The sequence below is a fragment of the Rattus rattus genome, chromosome 5, assembly GCF_011064425.1.
Source record: "Rattus rattus isolate New Zealand chromosome 5, Rrattus_CSIRO_v1, whole genome shotgun sequence".
NCBI classification, from domain to species: domain Eukaryota; kingdom Metazoa; phylum Chordata; class Mammalia; order Rodentia; family Muridae; genus Rattus; species Rattus rattus.
In genome coordinates, this window is record NC_046158.1 from 128,227,683 (window position 1) to 128,250,914 (window position 23,232).

Here is a 23,232-nt window from a genome sequence, read left to right on the forward strand (position 1 = left end):
CCAACCACAGTTTTATGCTGTGAGAAAGCAAGACTACCTTTAGTGAGTTTGTCCCAAATGTGCTCTGATAGCATTTTACTCTCAGAGCATCTGTAAGGGTTACTGAAGAGGCAACCTGGTGCCATTCCAACCATTTCATGTCACAACATAATACAAACACTGTAGGGCTCTAGCCTTTGGTTTTATCAAGGTTTTCTGTAGCGGTTTAAAAAGTGGGCCAGGAATTAGAACCTTTAGATTTTTGCTGTTGGCAATTACCTAATCAGAAGTGAAGATTATAATGTAATTTTCTACAGATTTTAATGTGTATGGGAATTTTCAGTGCATGTTTCTATGGCTGTGTATGACATGCATGCTTGGTGCCCAAGGAGACATCAGATCTCCTGGAACTGGAGTTATAGTTGTGGGCCACTATGTGAATGCTAGGAATTCAACCAGGGTCCTCCAGAAGAGGAGCCCGTCCTCTTGATCACCAAGCCTTATCCCCAGTCTTGTTAAATGTTACACCCCTGTAACTTCTAAACCTCAGCCAGCAGCACCGGCAGGTGAGTATGGCACAAAGTCCCTAGCAGTAGTAGTGCTGTAAGCTTCAGGGGAACAACTAGTTCCGACCTGAGTCAGTTTCGCTAGTAAAAACCAGTCAAAATGTTACTGATAACTTCCACTTTATTTACTGTACAAGTTCACATAAAACAAACGTTCTTTTAGCTTAGGTAGATTTATTGTTACACAATTTGTTTTTATAATGTACCCACTCGCCTAAGAGCAACTTAGGACTTTACAGGGCCTGCTTATGGTCACAGCTCACACTGCAGCAGGCAGGTCACGGGCATGCTGTGCTGCCAGATTCTTCACAGTCACAAAGGTTTGTATTTGGACATTTTAAGTGCACAATACCAGAGGGAACAATAAATGCACAAGGGCTGGTGCATGTACTTTGGTTATAGTGACACCATCACACATGGTTACAACTGTGCAAAAATACTGTATTATGTCATTAAAAAAAAGGAATTCACACAACCTATAAAAATGTTGCCACAAAAGGAAAGCTTTTCAGTAAGAAATATTGACTGCCATAACTATGAACTATCTCCAGATGCACTCAAGTATGAGAACAACTGATCATTGTGCTTTGCTCATAATATTCTAGAGACCATGAGAGCCTAAAGTCTAGGCTCTGCCCTGTGTCTGCAGGATGTCTAAAGGCAGTAAGCTTGCATACTACTGTCTGGACTTTTCCCTCATTTTATCTTCTGCCAGGTATATGTGTGTGTATAGACACACATTTTTTTTTTAAAGGTGGTCTTGCTACTATGTGGCTTAGCCTAGTCTGGAAATCATGCTCCTCGTGCCTCAGCCTCCCAAGTTCTGGGACAACATAGATCCAAGCTCAGACTGATCTCAGCCTTTCTTTCCTTTTTTTTTTCTTCTTCTTGTGGTTGGTTGGTTGGTTTTTTGAGATGGAGTCTCACATTGTAACCAAGGGCTGGCCTGGAAAACTAGGTAACCCAGGCTGGCCTCAAACTCAGGAGGATTTAACTTAGTATGGCTTACTAATTAGGATGTTAGTAGTTGGCACCCAGCGATTGAGTTACAGGTTAATTCTAAACTAAGTTTGTGAGGTGTTTTCCTTCATGCGACAACTCAACTGAGTTCAAGAGAAAGGTACGGGGCACTTGGAATTTGGATGTGTGGGGCTGGCATGGTACCAACCTGCCATGGGAACTTAGCTAGTCGGGTGGAAACATTTTGTGAACAAAGGGTTAGAGGTCTACCCAGAGAACACCTTGCTGGTGCCATGTGGCCCACCCGTGTAGGAAGCTAAATCCTTTTTTATTATTCTCTGCTACACTTAATACCTAGATACCACAGGATTACAAGTGTTCATGATGCCTGCCCCAGCATTTAACTTCAGTAAAAGCAAATAAGTGACTTTTAAAGAAACAACAAAGTAATACAAACACTACTTTAACAACCCAACACTTCTTCATGGAGATGTGTTAGGCAACCTTGACGAAAGGTAAAACAGTGTCCTGTAAGATACCACATGGCTCTCACTTTAAATAGTCACATCAGGAAACTGAATAGGGAGGCAGAGCATAGAGGCTCTCAGTGTTCAGATGCTCTTCTGCTGAACTGATTAGAGCCATTTCCACACCTCATTTCCAAGGCTGCCTGTGGCCAGTTGTGAATAAAGCAATAACTCACTTTTCTATACACTATAGTTTTTTTCTTAAGTGTATGCATGTTTTGTCTGCATGTATGCGTGTGTACCACATACATGCCTGGTGCCAGTGGAGGAAAAGAAGATGGTGGATCCCTTAGGACTGGAGTTATAGACAGGTGTGAACCCACACATGAGTGCTGGGACTTTAACCCTGGGTCCTCTGGAAGAGCAAATGAGGCATCTCTCTAGCCCCAATAACTCACCTTTTGTCTTTAGAAGATTCTAAAGGAGCCATGAAGTATCAATTAGGCTCCATTGCAAATTTTACCTTTGGTACAGTCAGCTATCATTCTGAAAACCCCTAAAGACACTGAAGGAGAAAGGAATCCTCATTAGATTCTAGGGCACATTTCCCCCCTTTTCAGACATGCAGAGGCCTCGAAGCTTCTTGCACTTACACCCTGTTACCACCATGACGGCCTGACAGACACCTAACACCTGTCCTCATGGGGCCAGTTTCAGCTTCATCTGCTACTTTTCTTTTTAAAAATAATAAAAAGATTATTTTACACATGAGTGTTTTGCTTGCATATATGTGTAGATTTCATTTACCTGTATGTTTATCTGTATGCACATGCATGTGGAGGGCAAATGCACTGGAACTCCTGGGGGAACTGGAGTGTAGGTTTGAGCCACCCAACATGGGTGCTGGAAATCAAGCGTGGGTTCTCTGGAAGAGTAACCATCTCTCCAGCCTCCTCTTGCTACTTGCTATTACTTCTGACTTTCTCATCAGTCCTCAAACTCCTCACTCAGCCTTGGGCCTGGGCAGAGCTACTACTCTAAGATCCTCCACCTCTAGACTAGGGCCAGCCAAAGATGAAAACACCATTCTGGTGCCATTTTTACCTGCTTATCAGGAGTTTCACTGTCACATGATAGCAGTACATTAGGACACGGATAACAAAACATGTCTAAAACACATGCTCTTCAAGCACAAATCACCCCAGCATAAAAATATCTCAGAACAGGAGACTCAGGAAACAAGACCATGTCTACAGTTATATCAGCATATAAAGTAGCAGGGAGTGTTAAAATCTGAAAAAACACAGCATACATCTTAGGTAAAGCAAGTAGGACATCAGAGCTAATACACACTAATGAAATCCCTCCTTCAGTTAAGAAATAAACCACAGACCCTCAAACATAGGTGAAGTTCTTATCTAACCAGGTATAACATAAACTCTTATGCCACACTGGTAACATTTTACCACCATGTCCAACAAATGGACACTTCACTACACGTATTCAGCTGGAATCTTCTGTCTAGCTCTGCTCAAGCTTGACATGACTGTGGCCCAGAACACAATGTGGAGGAGTATATCAATTGTGAATAAAGGAGATGCCAGCGAAAGATGGTTTAAGGCAAATATGAAGGGATTTCCATTACAAATAAAAGTGGAAACTGTCTAGAGAAGGGGAAAATTCCATCTTGTAGGTTTTGTGTGTGCATGTGCATGTAAGAACAAAAACAATGAAATCTACCTTGACATCCTCCACCACTGCAAACGACCTCAGGACCTGCCAGCAAGTTCCTTCCCCGAATGATGCAAGTGATGTCAACAGATCCCAGATGTTTTCAGTGTTTGCCATGCACATGTGAGCATACGGAGCAAAACAAGAAACAAATTCATCACTAGCACCTTCAAGATAGCTATAAAAGAAAGCCAAACGGTTTCTATTAAATACAAACCTACTCCTAATAACCACCCTAAACTAAGCCACTTGTATAAAGGTTGCATCCAGATACCAGTGCATAGGGTCTTTGCAAAGCATCTATAAAACTGGGTTGAGGACCAGAGTTCAAGAAAAAAGAAAACACAAAACGTGGCAACATTAACCGTGGGCCCTGAAAATATCAAAAGAACAAGAAAAAGATTTGGCAGTACTTCTCAGAAAACTAGGAGGACTCGGATAAGCATGATATACTTTGGTTGTCATAACCACAAACTGAATAGAAGCCTCCAACTCTCACATTACACAGATGTGGTGAGCTAAAACAATACATAAACTGTGTGGCTGGCTTATTTACAACAAAACTAAGTCATTAAATGAGCAGCTCAGAAAGACAGCTCTGCCCAAAGACAAAATAAAAAGGAAGGAGCTGCATGCCACAGAGATGCCAGCACTTCACTTGAGGTCTCCGTCTCCTTCTCCATCCCCTTGGATGGACTTCTTGATACGAAGCAACATGGTAGTCAGCCACTGATCCAAACGTGATATTGAATCAAACTCCTTCACCTGGTTTAAGAAACCAAGAACAGGAATTACACCCGACAAACAATGAAAACACAAGAGCATAGTGGCCTCAGCTGTTTGAAGATGTTACTGTAATAACACACTGACTCTGACTGGAAGTTACTCATTCTAATTTATCAGTTCTGTCACTAAAAACAGTTTTTCTTTTCCTTTATCTCATAAGCCTGTGCTTTTAACTTTTCTGTATATGTGAACATATGTATGGCAGAAATCCCAAAAAGCTATTATGAATGGAAAAGTGAGTTCTATGTGACAGAGGACAAGTGGGTATGGCAAAAGAATCAGGAAGGTATAATCAAACTATTATTTACCACCCATGGGAAAAATACAATCAAATAGTTAGGAAATGGGGAAGAGAAATCCCTTGATGGATTTCAGCACATGCAAAGAAAGACAATGGAATTTGTGGAAGCAGTTTTGAGGATAAAAGAACTGTCACTCCTTTTCACTGTCACTTTAGGACTGTGGTTGAACTCATTCTAGGCTACTCATAAATCTGCTTGATTCTGAACACAAGATTAGCAAAGATAAAAAAAAATTAAAGAAGACATGTATGAAGAAGTAACCTATATCACAAATACACCAATCCCCCAGTTTTGGATACTTTAACTATAACCCATCCTCTACATTTACGGATCAGCCTATTTTCCAAACACTGAAACTGCATATTACAACCCTGTCACACACTTCTGAACAAGCATCACAGCTCAGTTGCTTCTGGGAGGAAATCAAGAACCGGGGCTCAATATAGCTGGAATTTCTGCATGGTAACTGGTTAATAGAACTGAATTAAAAATAATTAGGCTGATTTATTTTATGTGTATGAATGTATATGTAGTCATGAGTGTGCATGTCTGGTGCTCTTGGATGTCAGAAGATGGCACTGATCCTCTGGAATTGGAGCTACAGGGATTGTGAGCTATGGGGGCCTAGGAATCCAATTCTAGTCCTCTACAAGAGAAACAAATGTTCCAAACTACAGTGCCACCATGTCTCCAGTGTTTAACAGAACTAATTTGTGGAACATGCAAGACATCATCTTTGGAAAATATAAGTAAGTTGAACCACATTCAAATAAATGTTCAGAATTTATACAATGCAAAGAAAAAGGAATTTTTATATATAACCTTTGAAAAACTGCAACATATCCTGAAGGTTTAACTTACTGCTTCAGTGTAAGCTTCACTGTTCTGTTCTTCATGAGCTTCTAGAAGTTTCTGATGGCATTAAAAAAAAATCAAGAAAATACTTTAGGCTAGAAAGTACTGTTTCTGAAGGAATACTTAAACAGAAATCACCTTAGAATCTCATGAACTGATTTTCCTAGTATCTCATAAAATGGGATATATCCAATAAGAATTAAGGAGAGGCTCTGGCTTTGTACTGCTAATTCAAGGCTGCATACTTCAGAACAGTGTTAAACTTCCTAACTCTCTTGGTATATGGATATCTACAAAGAAAAAGCAGCCAAGTCCGAGTTACCCAAGTGATGGCTAGACTTCATGTCAACTTGACTAAGTTTAGAAACACAATCGTTCATCTGGGTGTTTCCAGGCAAGTTTAAAAGAAAGAAGAACTAAAGGAGAAGGAGCCACCATTTCTTGGGTTCTGGATTGAATGAAAGGAAAGAGCAGGTGAGGCAGCAGTACTCGTTTCTTTCTGCTTACTCACTATGGACTACGTGTGACCAGATGCCTCTCGCCCCTGGGGCCAGAATGGACTGTCCAGTGAAACGGTGGCCAAAGCAACGTCCTATATTAAGTTGCCTAATGTTGGATTCTTTGTTACAGCAATGAATCCAGTAACCAACACCCCCTCAGAAGACTTACTGACACTCCACCCATCACCAGGACCACTTAGGTGCCATCAACCAGCAGTAAAGGCTTCTGTCTTCAAAGTTGTTTCCATACTTACTTTCAATAATTTACATTCTCTGGAGTCAGTAAATGCTGGAAACATTTCCTCATATTTCTCAAGAGCAAGCTGAAGGGAAGAAAACAACCAGTCACTGAAATTTAGTGAACTAGAGAACTTGTCAATGCTCTATCGGTTCAAAAATTTCATTTCCATCTCATTTAACTATTTAAGAAATATAATGATAAACTCTACATCAGAACATAGGAAACCTATTTATTTTGAATATTCAATATTGATTTGTAATAAAATTTCTAAAATAATTTTTAGATTGTAATTTGGTTGCTAGAGAGAATAAACAAAATAAAATCTAATTTACTGTCAGGATCTATGTATGTGTGCTAAACAGAGACGACTTTCTTTCACACCCTTTAAATGCCAAGTGCCCATGGGGTAGGACAGACTCCAAAGTAGTTTTCTTTGTGGCTCTCTGATGGCCAGTGCTGTCTGTCCAGGACCTGTCTGTCTTTCCAGCTGTCCTCTTGCTTTTTCTCCGACCTTCATCCTCCTCTAACTCCACTTCTGAGGTTTGTTGTTTGTGCTTTTTGAGGTTTTTGTTTGTTTGTTTGTTTTTTTAAATGAGGACTCAGAAGCTGGATGTGGTAGTCTACACCTTTAATCCCTGAATTTAGGGGGCAAAGGCAGGCAGATCTCTGTGAGTTTGAGGTTACCCTGGAACTACATAATGAGTTGCAGGACAACCAGGCCTATATAGTGAGACCCTATCTCAAAAAACAAACATACAAACAAACAAAACCCCCCAAAACATCCATCCATCCATCCATCCATCCATCCATCCATCCATCCATCCATTAGGGCCAATGAGGTTTTTAACAGATAAAGGCATTTGCCACCATGCCTGACTTCACTTTGATCCCCAGATCTGATATGGTGGAAAAGACTTTAACTCCTAAAAGGTGTTTTTCTAACTTCCACATGTGTGCTGTAATATATCCACGTTTACCCACAAAAAATAAGTAAATAAATAGGCCAACATATATAAAAGGAACATCCGAGTTTACGGACTTTACTGTCCTGGTTCCCTAATCTATCTAAATCAACCACTGAAGGAAACCTGAAGAGGACAGCATTGCAGCTGCCGAAAGATCCAAACTCCCATGTCACAGAAGAACTATTACTTCTACTTTGTGTGTATCAGGAGACAGGCAATAAGTATGGTTCATGGGGCATGTATATGTGGCAGCCAGAGGTCAATGCCAAGTGCTTCTCTCAATCATCCTTCGCCTTATTTTTGAGACAGGGCCTTTTCCTGAACCTGAAGCTCATCACTTGGCTAGCCTGGCTAGCCAGCAGGCTTCAGGGATCCGCTCGTCTCTGCTCTGCTTCTCAGTGCGAGAGCCTCAGATGTGAGCCAGGATACCTGGCCTTTACATGGGTGCTGGGCATCTGCACTTGGGTCTGCAGGGTTGTGAGTTAAGTGTTTTATCAACTGAGCCCTTACCACCTGTAGGAAAGGACATCAAGGATGACAAAGTGTCTGCCCCAAGGGTAAAGTCATCAGACAGGAGCACATTCTCACCTTTGCATTCAGCTCATCCACTATGAAGTGACAGAGCGCTGCCTTGAAGAAGTAATCCTTTGCGCTGTACTTCAGCAAGGGGTTATCCATAGTGTTTGCTCCCACCTAGGCAGAAGACACCAAGGCACTATTACAGGCAAAGCAATCCACTGTTTACTCATCTGCTTTCCTTTTAAAAGTGCCCTGCACTACCTTATACGGATATACTCAATATCAAGCAGTACAAAGTTTTACCAGATAAGAAATAATTATGAGGCACATGAACTATTAAAAATGCCTGGAAGATGATGAGGTCTAAGCTTTCTCTGGTTCTTCCTATGAAATACAACTAGAAGTTTGCTGATTTAAAATAAAAATAAAAAGAAACATCTGTGCACATAGGGCACAGGAGAGCCAACCAGCCAGGGACAAGACATCAAGGAAAATCACCTGGGGTGAGGGTGGGGGCCACTGAGCTCTATTCTTCTTTACTATAGTCCCAACGTGAAAATAAAGAACCCAGCACACAGAAGTTTTAGGAGGAGTCAATTAAAAGAAAAGAGGCAAAGGTCGTAGGAGACCTAACAGGTGAGACTTCCAAACAGGAGTCTGAGTTTCTGCCTCCACCAACATACCTACATCTCCAGTTAGTGTTAACGAGGGCCCGTGCAGAGAAGGATGATGTAAATCAGATGCAGCCTCAGAGCACAATGAGAAGGTCACCAGTCACAGCAGAACACAATGAGAAAGTCACCAATCACGGCAGGGCACAATGAGAAGGTCACCAGTCAGAACAGAATACAGGTGAAGGTCACCAGGCATAGCACAGCACAATGAGAAGGTCACCAATCACAACAGAGCACAATGAGAAGGTCACCAATCATAGCAGAGCACAGGTGAAAGTTACCAGTCACAGCAGAGCACAGGTGAAGGTCATAGTCACAGCAGAACACAATGACAAAGTCACTAGTCACAGAGCACAATGAGAAAGTCACCAGTCACAGCAGAGCACAATGAGAAAGTCACCAATCACAGCAGAGCACAGATGAAGGTCACCAGGCACAGCACAGCACAATGAGAAGGTCACCAATCACAGCAAGACCTGAAATGGTCAGAATGGCAAACCAGGGAAATAGAAAGCATGTTGTTTTCCTAGCTTCTTTTGGAAGTGATGGGAAGGCCAGCAGTAGGTAGTATTGATGGTTATAAATTTGTCAAGGTGGCAACAGTGTCCTCACCTGCTCATAGATCTCGATGGCTTTCTGGTACTGCTCCAGCTGTGCAGCATAGGCTGCCACCTTCAGCAGACACTTGTTAGCAGAGCTGAAAGGAGGATAGTGCAGAGTAAGTGACAATACTGGGGAGACTTGGCCGAAGGACAGTTGCTTTAGACGACAGAGATGCTGTGTTCTTCATCACATATGAAAAGCACTTGCCTGTTAGATTCTTCTCCTTTGTAATAATCAGCAGATTGTTCATAATGTGCAATAGCCTGAAAGTACACACAGTTAATTTACATACAATTCATTCAAAAACTGCATTAAAAACTGTATGTGGGGGCTGGTAGGATGGCTCAGTAGGTAAAGGCACTTGCTAGCAAGCCTGACAATCTGGGTTTTGTTGTTCGTTTGTTTTGCTTTGTTTTGTTGACAGTGTCATTGGAACTAGCCTGAAACTTGCTATGTAGACTGTGTTGGGCTTGAACTCACAAATATCCAACTGCCTCTGCCTCCTGAATGCTGGGACTAAAGCCACACCTGGATGTAAAGTTTTATTTTAATTACTTATTTTTTGAGATTATAATTACATCATTTTCCCCCCATCCCTTTTCTCTCTCCAGAACCTCCTACTTGCTCTTTCAAACTCATGGTCTACTTTTTCCATTGTTGTTAATCTTCAAAAGAGGAGGTGAAATCTACCTCCTCTTCTGAAATGGTAATCTTAGGTATTTTTTTTTTTAAAGATTTATTTATCACTTTATTCAGACACACCAGAAGAAGGCATCAGATACTGTTACAGATGGTTGTGAGCCACCATGTGGTTGCTGGGAATTGAACTCAGGGCCTCTGGAAGAGCTCTTAACCACTGAGCCATCTCACCAGCCCAGGTATTTTTTTTTTTAATAATGCTAATCAACCCACTGCCCTGACTCCCTGTTTTCCCGTTTCAGCAGAAAGACAGGAAAAGAGAGCAGCCAGTTAGCAATGGGTCTTCCCTCCATTGGCATTTTAACTATCAGGCATCTATGGGCCCTGGTGCTGACAGGGACCCCACTGTATCGCACCATTCAACCTTAGGAGTCCACTGCAGAGGTACACTGTTAATGAACCTTAAACGAGGTTCAATTCCCTCAGAGCTGATAGCCTCAAGCCAAAGCCAAAGCTATGGTATGTTCCTATCCTATGCTGTAAGTAATGCTACTAAACCAGGTTTTTCAGGAGCCCAAACCAGACACAAGCTACGTCTCCCCTGGCTCACTTACGGATCACCTATAAGACCCAAAAACGCTGGAATATTTTACCTCAGGAAGCTACAAGAAGTCATTTGGATGTCAGATGGCACATCTCACCGCCTAATAGATAAAATTTGTGAGTGAATCAGGAGAATGAACAGACATCTGTCGTACAGACAGTGACTGTATCTAGAACAAACCAGTTCTTCAGGGTAATTGATTTCTCATACATATATTTCACACTTCATTGACCAGAACCTTAGAAGTCCAACCAGGGAGAAGACAAGGACATTTTTAATAATGTAAGAGCCTCAAACTCAGAGACCGTGACAAGCTAGCTCTCTCCTCCATGTCTGAATGTGTGTATGTGTAATATACATGTATTTTTTTGTTTTTTTTTTTTGTTTTTGTTTTTTTTTGAGGCAGTGACTTGCTATACAGTCATACTGGCCTTGAGCTTACAATCCTTCAGTCTCAAACTCCTGACTGCTGGGGCCACGTGAACCAACACACAGGCTTTATTTCTTAAATTACTTTCAACAGAACAAGATGCATCAGTGGAAAAGGTGCCACCTACCAGTTAATTCACAGAATGATAGAAAAAGACCAGGCGATAGAAGCTGAAAGGCCACTATGACAAACCCAAAGAAGGAAAACGGCAGTACTAGAAGTCATTTCATTCACCCCGATCCTGTGGTGCCTGTGTAGTAAAGTGGTTGTGTGAGACATCCCCTGACACAAGGAATGGGTTCCAGACCACAGTGCTCTTCTGACTGCCAGGCCAGGGTGGTCTTTCTGACTTCCATGGGCCTAGAAGCAACCCAAATGATGTCTGTACACACTCCACGTCATCCACAAGATCCACTCAACCCAGTCAAAAGACAATGCCCATCCCAACTGCTGGGAAAATTAAGCCCTAGTCATAGCTGACCTGTCCCCTCCCATTTCTGTATTAATACTACACCAGAGAACAACTGCAGACTCTACTCACCCCTCCCTTCCATATTTACACACGTGGGGTAGCCTTCTTTAGAGCAAGACCAGAGCTTCCTAGAAAAGAGAGGGGAGTGCGGCTGGCGCCCTCTCTCTCTCTCTCTGTGTGTGTGTGTGTGTGTGTGTGTGTGTGTGAGAAAGAGAGAGAGAGAGAGAGAGAGAGATATAAGAACAGCATGAAGCAAATGCAAGCAAATTCTGTGTAACCAACAAGTGTGGCAGCTGGTATGACATCAGATTCGACTTCCTGGATTCCGGGCACAGTATGCGTACTTATTCATGTATTTGTTGAAAGCCTACTATGTCCTGGGCTTTGAAAGCTATCAGACAGGCAGAGACGGAAACACCAGAATCACGAGCAAGCATATGCCACGGAATGAAAGGTGGTGTGTGGCTGTAAGTAAGTGTGAAAAATGAGTAAGAGTGTGTGTTCGCAGAGATGTCATCTGGTAAATGTCCCTGAGGTCTATAATCTTAGAAAAGGTGATGACGGACACAGGAAGTCAGCTTGTGGATGTGTGAGGAAAAACTGGGCAGGCAGGGGGAATGGCTGCTACCTAGGTCCAAGGGCAGGGGCTCAATTGGTACAGTGAATGAACAGCACAGCATGAAAGGAACAGTGGCTAGAGTAAGGGGGACAGAGCAGGAAAATACAAGGAACTTGAGGTCCCAGGGGTACATGAGTTGGGTGAGAGGAGCAACTCAGTGCAGGTTTCCAGCTCTTCCTGAAGGGGGTGCCAACAAAAGGCTGTACACAGTGACTGGAGAGATGACTCAGTGGTCAAGAGCACTGACTGTTCTTCCAAGGACCCAGGTCTGGTTCCCAGCACCCACAGGAAGACTCAAATCGCCTGTAACTGCAATTCCAGGGCATCTGATACTGTCCTCTGGCCTCCAAGGGCACATGTATGCAGACAAAACACCCATACATATAACATGAATATGAAAAAAAGACTATAAGCAGAGGAGGCAGACTGACGCACAAGTCTGTTGTGTGATAGTCTGAGATGAGGGAACAAGGATGCAGATGTGGGAGTCCAGCAGGGGAGTTCTATTACTGATCACAGAAAACTGGGGACAAGGTGCCAAGAAGGGCTGAGACACTGGAGTAGTGAGAGAAGTGCCCACAGAAACTCTTCATAAGCTAGATGGGACTAGGGAAAGGGCAAGCAAGTCTGTGACCAGAAACTAAGGTAGGGGTGGCCCTTGAGAAGAGAATGTAGTCTAAGACTGGCTGGCTCAGAGATCACTGTGGTCCCCGAGAAGAAAAGCTGGCAAGCAGGACACGGAGAGCAGCGATGCTGAGGGAGTAATGCTGACTGAGCATACAGAGTTTGCGTTCAGCTTCTCCAGAGCACCAGAGCGCTCACTAGACAGGTGCAAAGTCTATTGACCCTTCTGACAGGAACCAAAGCACAAGCAGGGTGAGATAGGTAATCTCAGGCTCTCCAGGTAAGCAGCCCCTTTACTCAGGTAGTGAGGCCCAGGCAGTCTCCGCCATGTCACCTGTAATGATTCTGACCACCCAATTCAGCTGGGAAAGAGAAGGAGAGGTTTTCTGAGAGGCTGAGAGGCCAAGCATCTACCTTCTGCACCAAGCTTCCGTGTGTGGTCAGTGCTCACCTTCTCAATGTCCACGAGCTCAGTCTCATAGATCTCAGCAATGGTGATATGGTGCTTGGCTGCGATTGTGAATCTTCCCTAGGGGAGAAAACTGAGTCAGACACTGCTTTACCTACACAGACACCGACCAGTTTAGGAACAAGAAAAAGCACAACTCTAAAGCAGCTTAAGGACTCCACCCCACAGCCATTCAAGCAATGCAATATCTTACCATGTCTGTGTAAATGTCGATGGCTGCATTTAAGCAGTTGATAGCCTCTGAAGCGTTGGCATTTAAGAAAAACAATGAAAATTCATTCAGTGAAAGAGGGTTCAGCTGAGCCTGATTCCTGGCTGCTATTGATGGTAAGAAGGTAGGTACACTTTGAAGTGGAGGGTGGGCAGGTTGGTTAGTAGGAGCAGACACAGTCATGCACAACACAGATTCATCAGTGTAGCTTTCTTCCTAGCAGCTGCACTGGTGTTTAAAAGCAGTGTGGCTGCAGCAATACTGGCTTAGTGACGCTTAGGGGGTCCTTCCAGGTGGCAGATTGTATTACAAATGAAACAAAACCACAGGGATTGCCACCAACATTGATAAATCACACCTGCTACTATACAAGGTAAATGTGGTCTTCATTAATATCATGTGTGTCTATATTAATTTTGGAAAATATCTCTTCTTCACAAGAAAAAGACCATTTCAATTGTCTCCACTCTTCAGCAGCTGAGTTCTTCAGTTCCTCTCTTAAGTCATATGTGTAAATGTGTACTTCTCAAAGATGCTAACGTAACAAAATGGTCTCAGCATTCTGCTTAACGAAGGAAGAACTTCACAATGACAAAGCTAATAAACTATATTGTTTCCTAATACAGTGAGTCAGAAAGTCTCCTGTCACAGGAAAGTGTCAACTTTGCTTTTGATTTGGAAGAGGCAGCAAGGAGGCAAAGCTTAGCAGGAGGAACAGAGAAGTGACTAGAAGAACAAAACACGAGAAGCAACCGCCCCCTAAGGCATATTCTAAAATGCAGACAGAGCTTATCGATTACACCACTCAGGCCCAGTGTTCCCACATCAGCAAGTTTCTTTTGTGTGTGTGTGTGTGTGTAGAAACTGTAGCTACACAGTGCTCAGCTCCCTATTTAAATTAGCATGTGAGGATGTACCAGGTCAAAGAACAGCTATGAAACCCAAAACTTAGCTTTCTTTGAGGTAAGGTATATACATATAAATACATATATCTCTGTGTGTGTGTGTGTGTGTCTGTCTGTCTATCTATATCTATCTATCTACATACACACACATACATACATATATCCATCTCAGACTGGTCTCAATGCCCAAGCCTCCAGCCTCAGTCTCCCAAGTGCTGGGATCATAGCTGTGTGTCATGGCGGCCTGCCCCAAATGAGGAACGTGGATGCTTGTGTGCTATTCTACAATATGAAGACACTGTAAGTCTGCTGTGCCCCTCATTCTGCTTATACCCGCTGTGTTCAGTTTCTCACTTAGGAAATAAAAATATGGTTAATCTTTATAAAAAAAAGCTGGACGACATTTTTCTTTGGGATACATTCCTAGAAGTTTAGATTTGTAGGTAAAATAAAATAGAAAACAAAAGAAAAAAGACTCAGCAGGGTTGTGACGGCAACGGTGCACACCTTTAATCTCAGCACTTGGGAGGCAGAGGCAGAAGCAGGCGGATCTCTGTGAGTTTGAGTGAGGCTAGCCTGGCCTACAAAGGGAGTTCTAGGACAGCCAGGGCTACACTGAGAAACCCTGTCTCAAAAAACTAACCAACCAACCAACCAAACAACCAGCCAGCCAACTATAACCAGCCAACCAACCAAACAAAAAAGACTAAAGATAGCCATGTACATGTGCAGGATTTTGATCCTTTAGTTTAATACTTCTCCAAAAGGAATTAACATTTGTAAACTTTACTGCTTTTAAAATCCAATATTGTTTAAAAAAAAAAAAAAAGGTTCTGAAGAGCACTTAGAAAAACAATAAGGAGTGCTGTGCGGTTCAGACGCCTTTAACACCTTTTTAACCACTCCCTCATTACATAAAACACGTTGAGGAGTACAGTTAAATCAGGATTTCCTGCCTAGTTCAAGAACATATTTCATGAAGGTGAGATAAGGTGCTTGTAATCCCAGAACTTGGGAACCAGAGGCAGAGGACGCGGAGATGCAAATTTGAGGCCAGCTTTAGGTACATGATGAAAACTGTCTCAAATGTCCCTTAACGCATGCAAATTAATGTCTTTATGATTAAAGAGTAGACTTTATTACATTTACCAGACTTTCTCTTTTATCCCATAATACAAGAATTCTTATTACCACAGGAAATGCTGCTAAGTCAGTCACAAAGAGCCACCGAGCGGCCTTACCTTGAGGGTCTGCTTTCTTGTAAGCATTTCCAGCATCCACAAAGCTAGTAGCAGAGTCATGCTTGCTCTGAAGCTGCATGTGGAGCTTGGCGGCTTGACAAAATGCATTTCCTGCAGCTGAAGAAGATGCCACAGTTAAATGGTGAGGCACAGCCTGTCTAAACAAGAGACCAAGTATCTAAGAGGAGGTCCTGCAGGCAGAGACCACAGGCATCACACTGAAATGGTGCATCTGGGTGTTGGTCACTTTTCCTGACAGTTCCCGAGGGCCTGCCAAGCATCCTGGACAGAGCATCCTCTCTCAATGACTGTTAGCCAAGATTTAAGCTCTTGAACTCTATTCCACACCGTGAGATCAGCCCAACAAGGGGCACACAGTTTACACAGTTAAAGAAGGCAAAACACTGAAGCCTCACCTCCTAATCCAGTGTCCATGGCTGTCAGGTGTCATTATTGAATCTGTTCTTCTAGTGAAAACATGACTAAGAATGGCATAAAACCTTAGGGTTTTTGGATGGAAGATGTGGTTTGCTAAGGTAGGATCTTGCTGTCCTGAAGCTGAATTCACAGTCCAATTGTGCCCCAGCCTTCCATGTGTCAGGACTATAGTCATGGGTTACCATGCCCAGGCTCATATTCTGAGTGATTGGTCTCCAAGGGGTGGTGCTATCTGGTCAGTTCTAGAAGCTTGAAGAGGTGTGCCTAGATGAGGTCTGGGAACTAAGGCTTGTCAGGGTACCTTCCTCTCCTTGCTCTTCTTGCATCCTGTCTACAATAACGTGAAGAAGCACCTCTCCCACCACCCCTCCTGTGTGACATTCTGCCCACACATGTGGGGTTAAAACAAGCCCAGAGCGAGCCTCTGAAACCACGAGCTAAGTGAGACTCGCCTCCTTCAGACTGTGAGCTAGAGGTACTAACAAGAACCACACAGCACTGCACTCTGCTAAGGAATCACCTGCTTTAAATTTACTCTTAAGAAATAAAATAGCCAATTCTGTGAAAGCTTTTGCTGTTTCCCTTATTCCAAGAACCCTCTCCACAAGTATTAACCTAATTTCCACAGGGACTTCTGATCATCACCAAGGAAAGGAAGACACTCAACCCTGTAGTCTGCTCCAGTTCAATTCTTGCTCTGTCCTTCTGTTTCTGACAAAAGAGTACGCGTGACATTTAGAAAGCACTGACTACCTAGCTCTGCAGGGTGCTCCTGAGGTCTGAATGTTAGTATCCCCAACTTCGTATTTGAGTATCTAATACCCAATGGGATGATATTACCCATTAGGCCCTTTAAAGGAGTGGTTAATCCACACACTTACAAGTGGAATTGGTATTCTTATAGAAGATACTAAAAGGAACAAGCTGCTTTGCTCCCTCTGCCATGTGGGATGAAGCAACAAGATCCTATCTTAGAGGTGGAGAGGAGTCCTCGCCAGATGCAAAGTCTGCTGGCTCCTCAACCTGGGGCTTTTCTGTTTCCCTATGTTGTAAGCAATATATTTCTGCATTTTATAAAATCCTCAGATGAAGGTATTTTGATCCAGTGGCATAAAAGGATAAATGGCAACACCAACTAGTGAGAACGAGCCTTAGGGCTAGAGTTGGATCAATATAATCCCTTTGAGCCACATTAAGACTTGGAGAAGCACCAAGGCCAAGCTAGCTGCAGGAAGAAACCAACTGATCAGGAGCTTTGACTGGCTCTGCCTTGGAAGGATTAGTGAGTGACCGGGACCTGTCGTGAAGTGCTTGGGAGAGCCTGGCTCCAGAAACACTGGTGCTGGCCACGTTCACTACTGAAGACAAACCTTCCCACAGCACACTGCAGCTCGTTTCTCATTTGTTTACCAGTGCTGTCGGCATTTTGCTTTCGACTACATTTACTGTCCCAGAACTAATCATGACCAGTCCTTTTCTTGCTGGGGGTACAGCACAACAGTTGGCTCCTTTCAGCTACTCCTCCCTCCCAATGTGCTGGGTATATAATTCCATGCTGCCACTTCATTGCTTGGAATACAAATTCCAATCACTGCTAACAAGAGCAGCTTGGTCTCTCTTGACCTAGAAGTGTCTTTAAAGGAGAACAGTCTCTGGGAAGTTACCCAACTTGTCAGTCTCAACAGAGGCTGAAAAGCATTAGCTTAATCAAGAACTTTTAAAATTATAAAGAGACAACATGGTGTTAGGGTCGCCATCAGTGCACCACTGCTTTAACTTCAGGGCCTTGTTTATTTATTCAAATAACAAATAATATGCTGAATATCCACGACATCAGAGACAGTGTGGACCCTGGAGATGTAGTCAGATTGCAAACGCATAAACACTCTGACCTTCCAGGGTACATGCTAGTGAGGGCTACCGTGTGATGATTCATGTAACTATAAATAACTAAAACACCTAGGTGGTAATGTGGGCAGTAGGGAAGAGTAGAGCGTTTCCAGGGAGAGATCACTGTTTACAAGGGGTAGTCAAAAGAGAGCTGGCTGAGGAGACAACATCAGAAGATGGGACAGAAGAAAGCAAAAACAAGGGAAAAGTATGCAGGCAGGTAATGGCACGTGCCAAGGCTCTGGGGTGGCAGCCAGGAGCACGAACGTGAGCAGATGAGGTGAGAGAAAAGAAAAAGACAGTCCTGGAAGGTCTGACCCAATATATGACCTGACTTACTCAGCCTCAGTAAGACTGACTGGGAGCTAAGCATGGTGGCACATGTCTACTATCCTAGCACCTGGGAGACTGAGGCAGGAAGATGGCTCCAAGTACAAGATCTATCTGGGCTTATAATGAGTTTCAGGACAGGCTGGGCAGCAAAGTCAGCCAGGCACTGTCTCAAAACAAAAGCGAGAAAAGCAGAACATAGGGACACTGGGGTACTAGCTGGAGAATACTAGCCAGCAAGGGGACAGAGGCAGGGTACATGGAAGGCCTCCACAGGTACACACAGGATAAGGGGCTTTCCATTGAATTTTCCAGGATCTAACCTTTAGAAAAGATGGGTGAGCACTCTTGGGTAAGATCACTTTTCACCATGATTACAGGACTTAAAAAGATGGGATGCTGGGATGGCTCTGTTTATTTTCTATTTGTCTTTCAGTAAAATACAACGTGAGCATACGTGTTTTGAAATCCCTCCATTTCCCTTTTAACTAAAACTCTATTGCAAACTAAGCTGACAAAGAAACTTCAGAGTCAGAGGCACCTTTCAGATCCACCTAGCTTGAAAGCATCTTCTCCTTCGAAACAAAGTGCCTGCCTTAAAGGCAACAGGCAACAGCAGCTAGAAAGAGGCAGGAGCCACTTTCCCCCTTATTACAACAGCTGTTTGCCAAGTGTGAGACCTGCATTCTCTCTGGCCCAAGGCTGCCTCTATGTCACTTGCATAACGACCCACTGCCATCTGAACTACAGAAGTCTCTTTCTCCAAGGGAAGAAGATGTATTTTTCTCTCTAATTAGTGTTAGTGAGGGCAATCCCCTTGGATAGGGAGTAGCATCCTACCCACCTGCTCCCTCTGAGGGCTTACCTTAAGGAGTGTGCTAGCTAATGAGGTAAAGATCTTTCACTGTCACTCAGTTCTCAATGGATTCAGGGTAAAGAATGCTTCGAAATTCTCAACTTATGCCCAGGCATTTCCATCTATCTTATTTCTCAATGACTTTTCCTATAATCAAGGTACTGGAATACAATTCTAAGAAACAAGAGATTACTACCTACCCTCCCTTGTCCATGGAATTGTTGTTTTCAGATCTCAGAAGCCTGCTGCACTGGGTAGCTGGCCGAAGGTGAGACAGACAATGTACCAGTGTTCAACCTTGACAGCAGGTTAGTTATCTGAGATGAGGATCCTTTCCACACCAACCTTGCCTCACTCTTTAAAGGGAATACACAGTTCTGTCTTTCTACTAAATTGCTTTTAAAGTATTTGCCTGGTAAATAAACAAAATGTTGTACATACCACTCCAGTTCTTGGCCATCTTGAACATATTTGCAGCTCTGGTATACATTTCACATGCCTCTTCTATTCTTGTGTTTCCTCTAAGAGAAATTTAAATGCAAGGTTACATTTTTCTTCTTGTTAATAACCATCCATGTCTCTCCTCCCTCACTGAAATGATACTGAGATTACTATTTTATTATATAATTATTATTACATTATTATAACTCTGAAACACTCTTTTGTACACAAGACAAACTATAGAATCTTAACAGCTGTTCAAAAAGACAGATACTCTTTGTGGTAGTTTGAATAGGTATGACTCCCAAAGACTCACGGGTTTGAATGATTGGCCCCTGGGGAGTGGCACAATTTGGAGGTGTGGCCTTATAGGAATGGGTGTGGCCTTGCTGGAGGAAGTTTATATGTCACTGTTGGGGGCAAGCTTGGAGGTCTTCTAAGCTCAAGCTCCACCTAGTATGGAATATAGTCTCCTGCTGCCTTTGGACCAAGATGTAGAACTCTCAGCTCCTCCAGTACCACGTCTGCCTGGATGCTGCCATGTTTCCCACCGTGATGATAATGGATTGAATCTCTGAAACTGTAAGCCAGTCCCAGTGAAATGTTTTCTTTTCTAAGTGTTGCCCTAGTAATGGTCTTTCTTCACAACAATGGAAACGCAAACTAAAAGACTCTTTTTGATCCCAAATACCAGATGAGGAGGCTGAGGAATGTAGTGCTAAAGTTACACTAGACCACACAGCAGGTACCATAAAAATGACACCCAGACAAAGATTTGGTGAATCCAAGGTCTACAAATATAACTAGAGAGTTTTAGGGCTCAGTGGTTAAGGACACTTGTTCTTACAGAAGACCTGGGTTCAGTTCCTATCTCTTATATGGAGGCTCACATCTGTAACTCTAGTTCCCAGGAGGATCTGATACTCTCTCCTGACCTCAATGGGCAGCAGGCATGTATGTGGTACCAATACATACATGTAGACAAAATACTCATACATACACACATTCTCTCTCTCTCTCTCTCTCTCTCTCTCTCTCTCTCTCATATATATATACACACATACATATTATATATATATACATATATATATAATTTTTTTAAATGCAAGTTTTCTATCAGGAAGGGTACATAGATTTCTTTATATTAGAAGTGTACTTCTCAAAGAAGATTACATTTTGAAGGGTGAAGATACTTTATCTTGCCATTCTTTAACAGTTTAGCACAACACCGAATGCCAGATGTGGTGGCCCAGGCCTATAGCACCCACACTGGAGTGACAAAGGCAAGAAGAGGGTGAGTTCCAGGCCATACTGAGCTCAACAGTGAGACTATCTTAAAAACAATGCCCCAATTGCCTCAAAAGCCACAAAAATCAGAAAGAGAGCGCTGAGCAAGTGCCACATTATTTTGTTGCTCTGCCACTGAGTGGCATGTTAGCTCTGGAATATTCAGCCTGTCTCCAATATGGAAGAACCTTAGAGTCACAGCCGCGCCAGGTACAGAAAGTCACTGTGTAACATCTTGAGAAGAGGGCACTCTACAGCAGCTAGAATACATGTAGCTCTAGAAAGTTCTTCACTAAGTAGCTAATTCCACTGACTAACAACTTAATTTTTATTTATTTTTAATTATAAAATTTACTTTATGTATATGTGTTTTCTTTGCATGTATGTTTGTGTACCATGTATGTGCAAGTGCCCACAGAGCAAAGAAGGAGCTCCTTGAGCTGCGATTACAGATGGTTCTGAGTCACCATGTAGATGTGAGACTTGAACCAGGTCCTTTGAAAGAGCAGCCAGTGTTCCTAACCACTGACCCATCTCTGCAGTCTCTAAGGGATAGCTTTATTCAGTCAGCAATTTCTTCAGACATAAAACCAAATTACTCTTTGGCGTTTACCTTTTAGAGTTTCTAAATTCAACTTTGCTAATTAGCTCAGGCCCTTCCACACAAGACATCTATCTTGTCTGTCTACACTGCAAATATAAAATCACAGAGGAAAACCAAGGCTCAAGAGACTCTGGGTAGCACATACAGTGAGGACCTCAGAGTGGAGTGTGGAAACATGGACTTGACAGGGAGTGAACACAAGGGCACATCCAGTGAGCTTGGGTAGGTCATGATAAGTGAACTAGGAGAGATAAAGCATGGGACTGTAGGGTAGGATCTTTCCCCTTTGCTCCTCCACCAAACAAGTACACAACATCTGTCCCCTCTCTGCAGACTTCCACCATGCGAGGACAATAAAGGCTCACAGCGGATGCTAGGACCTTGATTTTGTAAATTCTCCTCTCCTCCAGAACTGAAATATACACCCCTTTAAACTACTCAGTCTCAGGCATTCTGTTGTGATGTCACAAACCAGACTTAAAACCTCTAGAGCCAAGAGTGCTGGGGAAAGGGAGGAAGGCGTGCCACAGGCCAAGGGTGTGTTGTTTCATTTGGGGTTGTTTTTCTCATGGTTGCACAGCTCTAATACTCAAACATTTTAAAAGATCAGCAAACACTTTAGACAAGAAAATTATTTGCTAGGTGAGTAATATCTCAATAACACTGCTACTCCTGGCTGCCAAATAAAATGACCTGGGGCCATGTCACACAAGGAATGGAAGGATGTCATCAAGCTGTTCCAAAAAGAAGAGGAAAGCTTTCAACCTTAGCCTTCAGACCCCTTTCCTCTATGTCAAATATACATTAAAATTCTTTTAAAGACTTGCTTTCTTTACATATGTGAGTGTCTACTTGTGTGCCTGGGGCCTACAAGAGCTAGAAGAGGGTGTTAGATCCCCTGAATCTGGAATTGGTTGTGAGCTGCCATGTAAGTACTGGGAACTGAACCCCGATCCTCTGGAAGAAGAGCCAGTGCTCTTAACCAATGAGCCATCTCTCCAATCCATCTACATTTATTTCTTCTTTCTTCTCTAAAAAGCAATGAACTAATATAATAGGCTTTCCTAGTCGAAAATTCCTCACACGAGAAGTTTCTCACTTTTAGTCACAGTTAACAGGCGTTAGCCTTTCCCTGTGACTTGTTTTTCTGTCAAGTACCCGGAATCTTGAACTGTAATTACAGTGCAGTGCAGTCATTCCTATTAAGTTTCTAAATAAAACTAGCTTAATTAAAATGTACCTTATCCTACTTTCAAGATGCAAACAACAGAACTCGTGTGCTGTGCTAAGCTCACACCCAGATATTGCCACATCAAGGCATTTTTTAAGTTATAATAACCAGCGAGGATACTTCCTTCATCTCACAGAAGAAACACTGTCACCTGGAGGCCAGTAGCTAGTCATGCTTCTCAGTACAGTGGTGTAGCTGACTCCTGATTTCAAATCTAGAGATCTTTGTGAGAAGGCTGACTAAGCTAGATGGATTAGATCAAGAGACACCAGTCCTGGCCAGAATTACCACAAGCATTCTCAATACTAGAGAAGGGGGGCTGGAGGGATGGCTTAGTAGTTAAGAGCACACACTTCTTTTGCAGAGGACCTGAGTTTAGTTCCAAGAACCCACATTGGGTGGCTCACAACAGTCTGTAACCACGGCCTCTAACCTCAAAAGGTACCTGTACTCATAAGCACTCACCCAAACAGACACACACACAAAAAAATCAATCTTAAAAACAAACAAAACAAATATGAAGAAAGCCAGGCATATACCTGAAACCCCCAAACTTGGAAGGCAGTGGCATGATGATCAGAAACTTAAGGTCATCCTCAGTGAGTCTGAGGCCAGTCTGTTACACAAGAACCTGTCTCAAAACAAACAAATAGATAACAACAAACCACCTAAGGAAGACAAAACAGCCAGAATATAGGCTGGGGATATGGCTCAGCTGGTAGAGTGCTTGCCTAGTACGCTCAAAGCCCTGGGTATGATCCTCATCCAATCCATCTAAACTGCACAGGGAGGC

At 42.9% G+C, this 23,232-nt stretch overlaps 1 protein-coding gene and 1 pseudogene across 3 annotated transcripts in view; both read right to left on the reverse strand.

The window, feature by feature from the left end:
- Window positions 1-648: 648 nt before the first annotated feature.
- Window positions 649-2,641, reverse strand: LOC116901017 (annotated as a pseudogene). Its single transcript, XR_004387956.1, has 2 exons — window positions 2,636-2,641; window positions 649-2,566 (listed from the first exon to the last, which is right to left on the reverse strand). The product of XR_004387956.1 is annotated as an uncharacterized LOC116901017 (transcript).
- Napb (NSF attachment protein beta) overlaps window positions 649-23,232 on the reverse strand; it is a 39,222-nt gene continuing 16,638 nt past the window's right edge. Inside the window, exons 2-11 of one of the 2 annotated variants that reach the window (XM_032904368.1) lie at window positions 19,318-19,397; window positions 15,363-15,479; window positions 13,199-13,245; window positions 12,988-13,065; window positions 9,356-9,411; window positions 9,158-9,242; window positions 7,941-8,045; window positions 6,401-6,469; window positions 5,653-5,703; window positions 649-4,468 (exon numbers count right to left, since the gene is read on the reverse strand). In XM_032904368.1, the coding sequence (XP_032760259.1) occupies window positions 4,358-4,468; window positions 5,653-5,703; window positions 6,401-6,469; window positions 7,941-8,045; window positions 9,158-9,242; window positions 9,356-9,411; window positions 12,988-13,065; window positions 13,199-13,245; window positions 15,363-15,479; window positions 19,318-19,397 (799 nt within the window). In that variant the 3' untranslated portion in view covers window positions 649-4,357. Of the gene's footprint in view, window positions 4,469-5,652; window positions 5,704-6,400; window positions 6,470-7,940; window positions 8,046-9,157; window positions 9,243-9,355; window positions 9,412-12,987; window positions 13,066-13,198; window positions 13,246-15,362; window positions 15,480-19,317; window positions 19,398-23,232 lie in introns of those variants that run through there. The other variant, XM_032904369.1, reaches the window with a different exon arrangement.